Source organism: Camellia sinensis, chromosome 12 (assembly GCF_055761805.1).
Source record: "Camellia sinensis isolate YWXY chromosome 12, ASM5576180v1, whole genome shotgun sequence".
NCBI lineage: Eukaryota > Viridiplantae > Streptophyta > Magnoliopsida > Ericales > Theaceae > Camellia > Camellia sinensis.
Window position 1 is genome coordinate 114,705,303 of NC_138972.1, and position 13,845 is coordinate 114,719,147.

Here is a 13,845-nt window from a genome sequence, read left to right on the forward strand (position 1 = left end):
AAACAAGTTAAACACAATTTTAAGTTTGTTATACTTTCAAGTTCAGTCTGAATAACTTATTACTTTATTCAAGAAATTTAAACGTACTATAAAAAATTAAATTATTTGAGCTCAACTTGTATTTGACTTATTAAAAGCTCGTTCCAAATTGACTTAGGCCTCGTTTGGCAAGAGACTATTTTAGTCAATTAGCCAAAAAGTTACTAAATTAGCCAAAAAGCCAACAACCCATATCAAAAAGTCAAAGATTCTATTTTCTCTCTACTTTTTGCACATCTTTTTGTAATTAGCCAAAAAGTCATCCCAAACATACAAGTTTTTTTTACTTACCTTTTTAGCCAAATAGCCAAAAGTTACTAAATTAGCTTGTTCCCAAACGAGGCCTTATTATGTAAATAAGTTAAATTTAAACATAACTTTAAACTCATTGCTAAGCACCCATGAGTCGGGCACTGAAAACCCAACCCTGTTTCCTGGCGACATCATCTTCCTTCTCCACTACATCGATTTCCCAACGGACTTGGTCCAACTCTCCACCAAACTCTCATCCCCCGCACCGCCTGCTCCATGGATGCCGTCATTTGAGTCTTCTTCGTCTTCGTCATCATCATGGTGGTGGTGGAGAGAGAGAAGATAGAGAAATACAGATAGAGAGGGAATTGAGAAACGGAGACAAATACAGATTGAGGGAGAGAGAGAGAGAGAGAAGCAGTCTCTACCCAACCAAAAAAATACATACGAGTTCAAAGCGAGAGAGAAGAGAGAGAGAGAGAGAGAGAGAGAGAGAGATTGTTATATTTGCGCTTTCTTTGTTTTGAAGAAAAAGAAACGCCAATGGTTATTTGTCTGACATGGAGGAACTCTTTCACTGTAAGATGCTTCTTGTTTGCATTTTTCTGTTTCCTTGTGACCCAAAAACTCGGGCTCTCTCTCTCTCTCGGTAGATGGTTTTGCAGTTCTTTCTCCATATCCTTGGATTGTCTTGAGGGGTTATTTGGGCTGTTGTTGGTTTTTCTTTTTATTTTTTATTTTTTATTATACAAATCAAAACGGTGGCGTCTGCTGTCACAGCACCCACCCCAAATCCGAACAGTCTATACCTGACTTGTTTTCAGCCCTAGACAATAGGCAAACACCGCCAAACTGCTTTCTCCTTCAACGAATTGGAAGGGTGAAACAAAACAATAAATAAATAAATAAATAAATCATAAGACAAAATTGCAAATGATTAGGAAATAGAATACAACACGAGGGTTTGATCAATGTTTTTAGTAAGGATGATGCCTTCTTTTCTTGCGAGTCGTTGGTGACTTAACGACTAGTTCACTCGAAATCCAAGAACGATTTACATCAGACAATTCATCAGACATCCAACAACATAAACGACCATCCTCCCCACCTGTCCATCCAAAGACACCTCGGCTATGGGTTGGCCCACTCCGCATGCCTGACAAAGGCAACACAGTCCTAACAATACCTGTGTGGCCACCATGGAGAACAGCCTCTGGAGATCCAATCGATCCTGTTCCTTCGTAATTCACAGGGAAGTAACCTAAGGTACCAGCATTCGTCCCACCAATTACCCATAAATGATCATCTTTCATCGAGTAGTGGCAATCAACAAAATAGTCAACCTGCAACAACTGAAAGCTCAATTAAAATATCCGATGTAAATTTATACCAAAAGTTTGAAAATATGGCTTGGTTTTGAGAAGATTTAATTTACGTCCAGGTTCTTTCAGTTAGTTTTTTTGTATGCAAATGTTAATTTGATATGGTTCAAAAAGAAAGACGAACAAACTTTGAAGGGCGATGAGTTCAACCCAATTATTAGTACTTCTGTAGCTATATCAGACTTGCTTCTCAAATATGCCGAGTATTTTTTTTTTTTTTTTGATAAATGAAATATGCCAAGTAATTTCTACAGGGCTCAATCCTTATTGAGCTGCCTCTCTTGGTTTTGATATATGATAGCAAATTTCCATAAGAGGAAAGAGAAGAAAATGTTGTGCAATCATACATATGAAATGTGTTTGGCAAATTTAGCAGACTATTAAGTGGAAAAAATATTCACATACATGATCTAATGCCCAGTTGTCGGAAGCTAATGAACGAGTGTTCTTGAAGTTGACTTCAATTCTTGCATCTTTCCAGTCCCAAACACTAACCGACCAGCAATTAATAGTAGAAAATCAGGACACAGAGAGATCTAAATAGAGTGATAAACAAAGTGTACAGTTAGCAATTCGTCCTACTCTTGTTCAAAATCCGATATCAAAACCATCCAACCCCAAATATAGGTTCTAATTCCACCCCATAAGTAAAGTAGGTCAGGCTAGGATTAATCCATTCCATTGCCAGCTATTCAATTTTTAGCACTTGAATCTATTGAGAAGGAAAAATTCTTATCCATAATAGAGTACACAACCAGTGAAAAACTGAAAATAAGCCTAAAAAGGACAGTAACAAGCAAAAATCTTGTGATGTTCCTAAAACATTAGTGAATACACAAATGACTATTTTATGTGGAGTATACTTCCCAATAATACCTTAAGGTTTCAATGTGTGTCAAGCACCAGAGTTTTTGGCTTGCCTCTCCAAAAAAGCCCACTTTTCCGATTGAAGTTCCCACATTAATCACCTACATTGATTCTAATAGTAATTAGACAAAATTTTTAAAAATATCAAATAGAAAAAAGTACATAGTTTGAAATCTAGTTCCAGCAACAAATCTATGACAACCTGAGATTGCATTGATGTCGAGATTAAAAATACTCCATAATCTATAGTAGCCACCAGCATTGACAAAATAATGAACTATTATATAAAATAGAAAAATTATTAACTATTGGAAAGCAATTAAGCACATAGCTCAATCTCCATGCTGAGTAATACCAGGGAACAAACAATTAGCAAAGTCCTGTTGGTTAGCATCAAATTCATTCTGGTTTGGGCTATAAGTGCACAGGGCAAGAAGACATTACGTATAGCAAATTTTTTATGAAGGTATAGCTTCTGAATGAATAAACCTCACTACATCTATGAACAAAAAAATGTTCTTTCTTTAGGGTAAAGGGGGAAACAAACAAAAACCACATGCTAGAAAACTACTAAATTATTTGCTAACCCATGTCTAATAAGTGATTGACATGACTTATTAAGGTATAAAGACTGTTCAAATAGCTTTGGTAACACCATTGGCTCATATATTAAGCCTACAAAATACAACACTGAAACAATGGAAAAAGTAATGAAATAAAGTTTAGAGCACTTACTGACTCCAGATGATCATCGTCATCGATACTTGCACTGGTATCAAACAAACATATTAGTCCATCTACAGAAGCGGAAACAAGCTTGTTTTGATGGTCAGGAACAAAGTGAACCTATTAAAAATAGTTAAATCACAATCTTTGTTTTCAGAACAAGTTCATCTCAAGAACCGACATCATAATTAATATATGGAAGCTCCTAATAGGAATCATTATGTATCATTATAGCCAATTATTTGGAAACTAATACTGCAGGACCGCATACAGACATCAGATCACACCTGAGTAACATCCTCCATATGAGATTCCTCTAGGCATGCAACTTGCTTCTTGGTTCTCCAATCCCAGAAGAATATCTGCATGAAATTTATCCATTAATGATAGAAAGATGAAGATTAGGTAAGGACTGCAATGCTTTGGAGGTGAATTATGCCCTTTATGGACAATAATTCAGTGAAAATTAACACATGATGAACTACACAGCATTCCCTACTAATAAATCAATTACAAAATGTTGCAAGAGGTTTCCTTCTGTCGCCAAATTTATAGAAAATGGAATTCATGAATCCCCTGTTTACCTTATTTCTTTTACACACAAATATCAACTTTTCAAATGAATTGCATATCTGGCATAATCTTAAAAATCGCTGAGTGGAAGTGATATCAAACCTTTGTAGCCTCCTTTCAGCAAATAATTTCACATTGCTCAAACAAAAACTAGAGAATAATCATCTATGCATATATTTAACATACAGTTGTAACTTTGCATTAGCTGAAAGTGAACAAAGCCCCAGATAAAAGATTCCACACCTGAGACTTACTTCCAGCGGCAAGCAGATTATCTCCTGGCCCCCCAAACGAAAAGCTGAATATCTCTTGCGAAGGACCAGCACTTACAGAAGACACCTGCATGGCACCAATAAACTCATCATATATAGATGCATATATACAGAGTTGCTTTTGCTTTTATTCTCTAAGCCATTGCTATTCTTTTTCTATTTGATCCTGAACTAACAATTTCATCTATTTAGTCTTCAGAGTTTCTTATTTCAGCTCATGTAATTGAATTGGAGACATAAATAATTGTTGAAGCCGAATTTGAAGAACAAAAATGCCATTATAGAATTTGAACAACTAAGTAAAAGGGCAGAGAAAGAAGAGAATGAGGGATGGATGGAGAAGAATATTAATGTTTGGTTGTAACGGTAAGTAGTCTAATATAGTGCAGGTATGAAGATGCTTGGTTATATGAATGATTTAGGTTGTTTAAATTATATATAATTACCTTATTGCCTATAAGAATAGACTTCCGAACGATACCCATTGAACCATACCCACCAATTGAAATAAAAGGGATAGAAAATATGAAATAGAAAAAATTGACAGTTGTATTATATAAAATGTCACAGTTTTTTACATATTCAAAAATATCCTCACATTTAATAACTGTCAAGTTTTTGTTTTGTTTTGTTCTTCAAAAAATGCCCTTCACTTCACTTAAATGAAACATTCAATAACTACTTAATGATTTCTGTAAATGGGATTTTCTCATTCAAATTACCGAAAATTGCTAAATGGTTAATGGTTTTCCTCATTCATCAAATGAATGACCTTTCAATTATCAAACCATTCAAAAATCTAAATGCAAAATTACAATCGTATTGCTAGTCTATAGGGATAAATACATATATACACATAAATATATGGAGGGAGAGAGAGAGAGAAAGAGACCTGCTGGAATGATCTAGAGTCCCAAGCTCTGATGGTAGAATCAGAAGAGCAAGAGTGAAGAAGGTGAGGGGTCGTTGGAGCAGAGAATGAGATTTGATTAATAGTGGAAGAATGGCCTTTACACTCCCCCAAGTATTGACCTGTGACTGCTGAGTACAATTTTACGGCGTTGGTCGACAGAGACACCGCCATCGACGTCCAATCATCCCTACCATTCGAATTTGACAGTGAACATTAACACACACACATATATATATATACAGAGAGAGAGAGAGAGAGAGAGAGAGAGAGAGGGATTGAAGATGTAGAGATGAGAGGAACATACTCAGGGACGATTTGGAAGACGTAGTCGTCTCCGAAGTTCGTTTGAATAGTGTTTTTTAGTCCGAATCGCTTGAATTGGTTTGAATTCGAACTAGGTTTCGCACCTTCCACATCCATCTCCATATCTTTAGCTTCCATTTTCCCCTCTCTCTCTCTCTCAGGAAGTGTTTTTTTTAGGGTTAGCCTCTCTCGAGTACAGCGGGCCCCGTAACCCATTTGAATTGGTTGAATTTATTCTTGTAAAATTCTCCAAAATTTGAAGAAAAATTATACACCGTGTTTGGTTTGAGTCTGGATTAAATTTTTTGAAAATTGATTTTTTTTATTTTTATATTTTTTTGTTTTTAGTGAATATTTTTTAAATTTTAGACATTTTTTTTACTTTTTTACTTAGATGTATCTAAAAAGTAAAAAATTTGTAAAAAAATATTTTAAAAAATTAATAAATACATAAAAATACAAAAAAATGTACTGAATTCTTGTATTTTTTTATATTTTTGGTATTTAGTGAATTTTTAAAAGATTTTTTTTACAATTTTTTTTACTTTTTAAGTGTATTTATGTTAGGTATATCTAAAAAGTAAAAAAATTGCTTAAAATATTAAAAAAATTCAGTAAAAACAAAAAAACACAAAAAATAAGAAAATAGAATTTTCTGAAAAGTGTTTTGAAAAACTGAAAACCAAGCAAGGTAATAGTTACCCCTATATTTTTTAAATAATTAAGTTAAATTGACTTAAATTAATACGGACGATAGGTAAGCATTAAAATAAATCAAAATAAACATATATGTATAAAAAATAAATAATAATAGTAATATTTTTTATTATTTATACGACTATCAAATTATTCGAGTCATCTTCCATCATTATTGCATTAACATCAAAGCATACGGGCCTCTTTTGAAAAATGAGTTAAAAGTCATTTCTCAACTTTTAATTCATTTTGGAATTAAATCATCTCTCATATACATTTTTTTCAAAAAAAACCAGATAAAATTAAAAAATTAATTTTTAATCATCTTTTCAAAATGTCCCACACTATGCCTAATCTGAAGTTCTGATATTAGTCAACCATTTCCCTAATATTCGTTTCTATCCCAGTTTCGATTCGTAGCTCAAAAACACTGTGGCTCGAATCAAAAAATGACGTCGTTTTGCTATTTTTTTTTTGAAAAATGCTTGGGAGCACTAATTAGTGCTCCCACTAATTAGGTGGCAGTGGGTCCCGCCATTAATGATGTGATGTTTTGGTCTTGGGGTTGTGTTTTTTTTTTTTTTTTACTTTTTTAATGCATTAGTGCTATTAGTGGTGATGTTTTTAGTGGGATGAATCATTGTTGTTTTTTTTTCCCCTTTTTTCCCCTTCTCTCTGTTATGAACAGAGACGATGAAAAAAAAGAAGAAGAAAGAAGAGGAGGGGAGGGGAGAGAGAGAGATCAACCAAAAATTAAACCCAAATCAAATAGAGCGACAGAGAGTGATACAGATCACCATCTTCACACAAAAATCAAACCCAAATCACCTGAGCAGAGAGAGAGAGAGATCAACCAAATCAAACCTAAATCACCCAACACAAAAAAAAAAAAAAAAATCAATAACATATATATACTACAGATCATCATCATCATCAACAACAACATATATATACTGCAGATCATCCTCATCATCCAAAAAAAAAAAATGCAGAAAACAGAGAAAGTGGCGATCTACCTACCGACGATCGATCGATGACGACCGCCATCACCTTCTCTTCCTCCTTCTCTCTCGCCTCTTGCTTTCTCTCACTCTCTCTCTCTTTTCCTCCCTCCCTGTTTCAAATACAAAGAGAAAGAAGACGAAAACGAAAAAAAAAAAAGAAAAAAAAAAGAATTGAAAACGACGTTGTTTTGTGATTCTGGCCAATCGAGCCTCGGATTTTTCGAGCTACAAGCCATTTTTCTATCCAAACACCCCACTTGCCCATCCACCATTGTCTTGAGTTCAGACATACAACTTGCCACACAAACCTTCATTTCATTGTAATGTTTTTTTTTCTTAATTTTGTTATCTGATTTCAATTTTAATGATGTGAAATTAAAGAAATTAAAGATAAGAATGAGAGGAATGGACAACATCATTAAAAATAAAATTGGGAGGATAAAATTAGAAGATCAGCACTCTCTGTTTAATAATAAACACACAAAAAATAATGTCAGCAATTATTTTAGTCTTTAAATATAAAAATTACCCTAGGAAACATAACCACACACTCCATATTCTACGAGTCTATTACCATTATAAGGAAACACCCATCTGCATTCCTATATTCACAACCAAACATCACCCTTTCCCAACCGGTTTCCTATCGTTTGGTGTGAATTATTTTGACTAAATTAGTCAATAAATGGCCAATTTGAAAACATGATGAAAAACTAATTTTTGATTTTTAATTTATTTTAGATCATTATTTCACATAGAAAAGTAACTTTTAACTTACTTCTCAAAATAGGTCAAAACAATCCAAAGACAAAATAAACTAATTTAGCTAATAAAACAAAATATCACATCCAAACTACAATCATTTTAATTTTTCCTTCACAACTATCAAACCAACCAAAAAAAAACCAAAATTTATCCAAAACTTAATTTTTTTTACTAGTTTAAATAAAAAAAAAATTCAGACTAAATTAACTCATCACAAACGAGGGCTTTGAGCCATGGAACCCACAGAATGTAAAGAAAACCTCCTGTCCACAATTGATGGGCAATTCACCGTTTGGCAAGCAATGGCAACCCCATTCGCATTATATTTAGAGTTCGAGTTCGTTTGGAATGTGAGTTAATTTTTAAATTTTTTTATGATTAAAATAATCAAAAAATCAAAAAGCTTAACATGTCAAACGAAGGCTTAATCATCATCATCTTAAGCGTAAATCAGGCACAAATTTATCCTTGTAAACCACAGTTGCACATATAGTATAAAAAGATCTTAACAGGACATACTCATTGTTTTGCATTTTCCAGTAGTAGTACTACATCAACACAGCAGGGAAAAGAAATCATGATGTGAACTCATATCATATACAAGTGATAATAAAGCACTAGAGTTGGAACTTTAATGCCAACTCTAATGACGTGGCAATACATAAAAAAATATATTAAAAAAAAAAAAACAAAATACAACATCACAAGCCAAAACATCAAATCATAAGATGGAGTCCAAAGCTCCTCATTTAGAACTCCTCATTTAGAAGTCTCAAACATTTTTATTCATATACTACCCAACTACTGAATTATCATCCACCAAACCCTTAAACTAAGATACAATCAAATCCAAGTCAATATTCAGAAAAATAGTTTCACTCTCCAACAACACAAGGCAATATCTGGCAGTTATACCATGAAAAATCGGGCCAAATTGACACCAAGTCAGTTTGGAAAAAGCATGGGTATAATAATTCAATGACACCTTCAATTATAAGACAGGTCACATGCTCGGTGCAACTTCAGCTGTTCCCTCCGGAGCATTTTCCACCTTACTTGCCTCATGTTTTTCTGGCTTTACTTCCCCTCCTGCCTCTCCTGCATCTTGCTCTTCTGGCATTGCCATTTCATCATCTACATAGAATGAGTAAATAAATAAATACTGTCTTCCACCAACACATACAATTCCCAAAGAATGAAAAATTAAGTAGAAGAATACCCCATTGATTATATAGAACAGGTGAGGAATCTTTAGCCCTATGTTACCTGGAATGTGGATCGTTCTGGTACGTGAAACGGGAACGGCAGCATGGTACGCCACATGTTCTAAAATGTGGTACAATAAGTGTAGACTTGTATATATTATACTTGAGAATTTAAGGTGCTTCTAAAGTAATTTTTTTCTAACTATTAGATATCCAACAAAATGTAATATTTTCAATGAGCATTATGACCCATTTTTTGATCTTTTATCTTGTCAAAACTTAACTCACCTTAGATTTCAATTCGTTATATTTGAATTTTTTCCTCCTACGGCAACATTTAAGGACATATATTGAAAAAAAACTTTTGGGATCACTTTGAAATACTAAATTTACTGTTTTGGAATGGAAGTGTACCATGCTCCGGAACGTGCATACCAATACATAATTCGCTAGGGTATTAGCGTTTTTTAGTAATATAACTTTAGCCATGGATACAATACAGCACAATATGATATGCCGATATGGCATTTTTTTTAAAAAAAATAAGACAACTATTTTCCACAATCTTCAAGTTGGAAAAGAAGTGTAAAGAATCAAGTCCTAATAATCTATTTTATATGTGTCTAGTTTCTTGTTGCTCTCTGTTTAGGTCTTTTCTCTCTCTATAGGTCTTGTTCCTAATAGTTCGGTTGTTTTCTCTAGGCTAATGTTAAGGGTTCTCCAGGTATGTATTTTCTTTTAGCCAAAATCTCTTTCTAATGGAATGAAGTCATTGAATTTTGCACCCAACATATTTTACAATACTCTGTTCATAAAGAAATTGCAAATTTTTTGTTTTAAAAGAGATTTTCACATGTCATACAGTCATGACAGTTCTTTTAATTTTAAGTGTTCATTTGGTAACTTAATAGCTTCAATGGGGTGGTATCGTTGAGAAAAAATTGATGCTGGCTACCCAAGATTGCACCAACACAATATGGGTTACACGTACAAAAATTGCCGATCAATTGGAGAAAGTTATACTTTCAGTTTCAGTAACTCCACGCATGTATTATACATGTTCAGTCTATTTGAACTATTCACAACAAATATTGAAGTAACTCCCTTTATGTACAGCCCTTCTATTTGAACTAGAGTACATATACATGTCAACAGCGCAAATTTTTCAAAATTTGGAAAAATGGTGCAATAAAACATCGAAGTACTTGTAATATATGAAAGCATGCATGAACAATTAAGATGTGTTGAACAAGCATTTATGTGAACCTCAAAGCTCAAGTGTTCCAATCAAACGTGGCTATAAAACTATACTTATTTAACACCACGCAATCATGGCACGGTGTTTTCTATCCTATTAATTAAGATTGAATGCATTAACAAAGCACATCCATCAAGATATGTACTACTTGATCTCTACATCAAATATTTTTTTATATTTAAATTTACTATTACCTTCATCACTGTAATCAAGGTCATCACCCATGCCTCCCATGTCACCAAATTTCTGTAAATGCATTAGTAAGTTAAAATTCAGCATTCAAAATAAAAAACCCACAAGAAATTTTAAAACTAGGACCAACATCCTTACCGAAAAATCCATCCCTCCCAAATCTAAGTCAGCAGGACCTACGCAAAATATGTGGATTCAAAATTATTGACAAATGAAGACCATATTTTCAAAATCATGCAGAAAATTTTGATGAAATAAAGTGTGAATTGGATGGAAGAATACCGGTATCATCATCTTCATCCACCCATTTGTCCCAATCTACTTTCACATAGTGTGGCACCTTGTCATCTCCACGTGATAGTTTCTTCCACCATTTCATCTCAGCTTTCTCCAAAACACAAAATATACTCCTCATGCCTACATTTATTTTACTTTCCTGCAAGAATAAGAATCAGAAGTAAAGCACAGAAAAATAAATCATAGAAAATATTTAAGAAAGAATTTTTCATATGCATTACTCTAGCCACTACACGTACACTTCATCCCTCAACGGATCTCCTCAAACACCTAGAAAATTCTACACAACCATAACAGTGTAATTCCAAAGATGGAAATATTCCATTCTAAATTATTTCTAACGGACCCACTTCCCACAACCTCACAAAGTCAAGAGTAACAGGACAAACTAGGTGGGTAAACCCTCATTATCAGCTCGTGTAATGACATGCCAGAGGCGCAGTTCAGATCCAAACATCATTTACATGTCAGACTCATTGCAAACATTCAGAAAAGGTCAGTCACTAACGGTATCAATAATCAGCAAACCATGCCTTACCTCTACATTAACCTTCTCAAAAAGGTCCAACTTCAGTTCATAAAGGTGGTTCTCTGCTCCAGCACTAGCAGAGAAAATAAAACTTCCATCGGGCTCAAGCTTAACCTTTGCATTCTTTGCATCTGGCAATAGCACTGTGATATAAACCTTGTCAAGCCTCTGAGCCCACTTCACCTCAGGATGCCGACTGAAAATTTCAGAACATATGAGAAGAGAGGTAATCACAGGAAATAGTATCTAGAGTGAATCTCTAGTAAATGAATTTGGGGAAATTTTAATTTTGAATCATCAACTTGAACCAAGACAAGTAATAATAAAATTACTTTTCCTTCTCAAACAAAGATCAAGTAATAATAAACCCCTAAATTAACATACATGAACGACCTTCTACTCTTAAACAATTAAAACATTCAACAATGCACAAAAAGGGGGTCCCTCCAAAATAATTGTACACAACAAATTGAATCAGACCAAGTTGTAAGAAAATATCAGCAATACTGTTCAAATTGAATAAAGATCAAGTTTTAAGCACACAGTTCTCACATGACCAAGAAATAGGGTTCTTAGCAATGCAACAAACCCATGTCCATAGTTCACTTTCATCCTTGTATGGCCAGTACCAATTCTTTGCACCTCTCAAAGGACCATATTTTATTCTCCAACTAATACAAAGCAACCTAAGAAGCACGGACACGGACACGGACACGTGACACAACACGGATACGACACGGACACGGACACGGACACGTTGACACGTTAATTTTAAAAAAATGAAGGACACGACACGTGGGGGACACGCATGAAATATGTAATTTTATATATTTATTATATGTTATATATATTAATATATCATTCAAAGATAATAAAAAATGCAATATAACACTAATTCTTATAAATTTATATGATTTTTGTTTTATTATTGTATCTTAAGTTATTTTGTTTAAACTTATAATTAGTTTCACATGTATTCAATCGATAGACACGTGTGTTTATGTGATTGACATGTGTGTCCTTCAAGTGTCCAAAGAGTGTTCGGGTCTTTAAAAAAATTTAAAAATTAGAACACGTTATGAAGAGTGTCGGACACATGTCCTAAGAGTGTCCAAAGAGTGTCGGTGTTCGACACGGAGACGGACACGGACACGGATATGTTACCTTCTTAGAAGTGTCCGTGCTTCTTAGAAAGCAACTAACGATACTAAATCTTAAATCAAGACAAGTAGTAAACTTACTTTTCCTTCTCAAACAACGATCTAAGAAGAAAATGAAAACAAAAAACCACCCAAAAAAATAAATGGTAAGTACAAATTTATTAGGGAAAAAAAAATAAAAAATAAAAAAGTGCAACTGCAAACCCCAAAATTATTAATTTCACATATACGAACGATTGTACTCTTACAATTATCACATTCAACAACGCACAAAAAGAGGGTCCCTCCACACACAAAAAAAAAAAATCACACTTTCATAGATAAGGGAGTACAGAGCCAAAATGGCGCTACAAAGTGTAAATGCTAACTATAAATAAACAATTACCACTAACATATTTAGCGAACAAAATTAAGAGACTACTAAATCAAACTTTCGCTTCACCATTTACCACACAATAAATGAATGACACCCATTGATCATTTACAAGCTCAATAGAGTATTCTACCGTTAAGAAGCATTTTCTCGGCATCCAAACGGAGTCAGAGAAATAGAAGTACAAGAACCAAAACACACATTTACAACTACAAACCAATCCAAATATAATCGTGAAAAAAAAGAAAAAATGATGAACAATGTAGAGATCACAAAGCAATCGAAGATGAGAGAGAGAGTACCTCGTCATCTTTCTTCTTCTTCTTCTTCTTCACTCGAAAAACCTTAGCTATCTTCTCTTCTAAACCCTTGTGGAAAGAAACTTCTGGAATGTTGAGAAAAGCACAAAAGGCGTGCGTTGCAAGTTGCGGGGATCGGAGGGTGTACAGAAGAGAGTTCTGGAAAGAGTTGATGATGATGGATCAACGGTCCAGATTTTGGATTACACGAGACCTATCACTTTAATTTCTTAAAAGAGTTATGCTATGACGTATATAAATTATTAAATATTTTCTTAAATCTTTCTCATGGGCATGTTGCGTAAAGATTTGATAAAAAAAATTGATGATTTATTTAAATTTCATAACATTTTCTTTTCTAAAATTGTAAAAGCGTGTAAAATAAACATTTTATATGTGACATGTTTCACTTTAACACTATGTTTAGATTGAGTGATTTGGAAAAAAAATTAAAGAAATAGAGTGATATGTATTTCTCTTATTTGTTTGGATAACATAAGTAGAGAGAAATGGGAATAAATAGAGAGAAATGAAGAGAAACTCATTTCTCTTATAAGTTTCATTTTCAATCTTTCCAAAAGTGGAGAGATTGGGAGAGAAAAAAAATCACTATTTTCATAATACCAATTTTGTCCGTATAAAAATAAAAGAAATAAAATGATTGAAAATATAGAAAGGTTATTTTGGTAATATAACATAAAATAATTTCTTTTCTTTTCTCTTAATAAAACCTAACCAAA

At 33.5% G+C, this 13,845-nt stretch overlaps 2 protein-coding genes across 2 annotated transcripts; both read right to left on the reverse strand.

Moving 5' to 3' along the window:
* Positions 1 to 1,201: 1,201 nt before the first annotated feature.
* On the reverse strand, positions 1,202 to 7,474 carry LOC114302544 (WD repeat-containing protein GTS1). The gene is made up of 9 exons (XM_028247580.2): positions 7,044 to 7,474; positions 5,329 to 6,887; positions 5,004 to 5,211; positions 4,083 to 4,178; positions 3,554 to 3,628; positions 3,276 to 3,386; positions 2,550 to 2,641; positions 2,079 to 2,163; positions 1,202 to 1,634 (listed from the first exon to the last, which is right to left on the reverse strand). The coding sequence occupies exons 2-9, from the start codon at positions 5,541 to 5,543 to the stop codon at positions 1,269 to 1,271; spliced, it is 1,248 nt and encodes a 415-aa protein (XP_028103381.2). The 5' UTR covers positions 5,544 to 6,887; positions 7,044 to 7,474; the 3' UTR covers positions 1,202 to 1,268.
* Positions 7,475 to 8,554: 1,080 nt separating this feature from the next.
* On the reverse strand, positions 8,555 to 13,356 carry LOC114302555 (uncharacterized protein OsI_027940). Its single transcript, XM_028247593.2, has 6 exons — positions 13,109 to 13,356; positions 11,283 to 11,469; positions 10,730 to 10,883; positions 10,586 to 10,623; positions 10,450 to 10,501; positions 8,555 to 8,926 (listed from the first exon to the last, which is right to left on the reverse strand). The coding sequence occupies exons 1-6, from the start codon at positions 13,114 to 13,116 to the stop codon at positions 8,796 to 8,798; spliced, it is 570 nt and encodes a 189-aa protein (XP_028103394.1). The 5' UTR covers positions 13,117 to 13,356; the 3' UTR covers positions 8,555 to 8,795.
* Between the last annotated feature and the right edge of the window lie 489 nt (positions 13,357 to 13,845).

Coding starts and splice junctions, on each gene's coding strand:
- LOC114302544 (XM_028247580.2), bottom strand. CDS start 5,543: ATGGGTTACGGGGCCCGCTGTACTCGAGAGAGGCTAACCCTAAAAAAA. Junction 3,629..4,082: donor CCGCTGGAAGTAAGTCTCAG/GTGTGGAATCTT, acceptor AATTTCATGCAG/ATATTCTTCTGGGATTGGAG. Junction 2,164..2,549: donor ACACACATTGAAACCTTAAG/GTATTATTGGGA, acceptor CTGGTCGGTTAG/TGTTTGGGACTGGAAAGATG.
- LOC114302555 (XM_028247593.2), bottom strand. Junction 10,624..10,729: donor GGATGAAGATGATGATACCG/GTATTCTTCCAT, acceptor TATTTTGCGTAG/GTCCTGCTGACTTAGATTTG. Junction 10,502..10,585: donor TGGGAGGGATGGATTTTTCG/GTAAGGATGTTG, acceptor ATGCATTTACAG/AAATTTGGTGACATGGGAGG.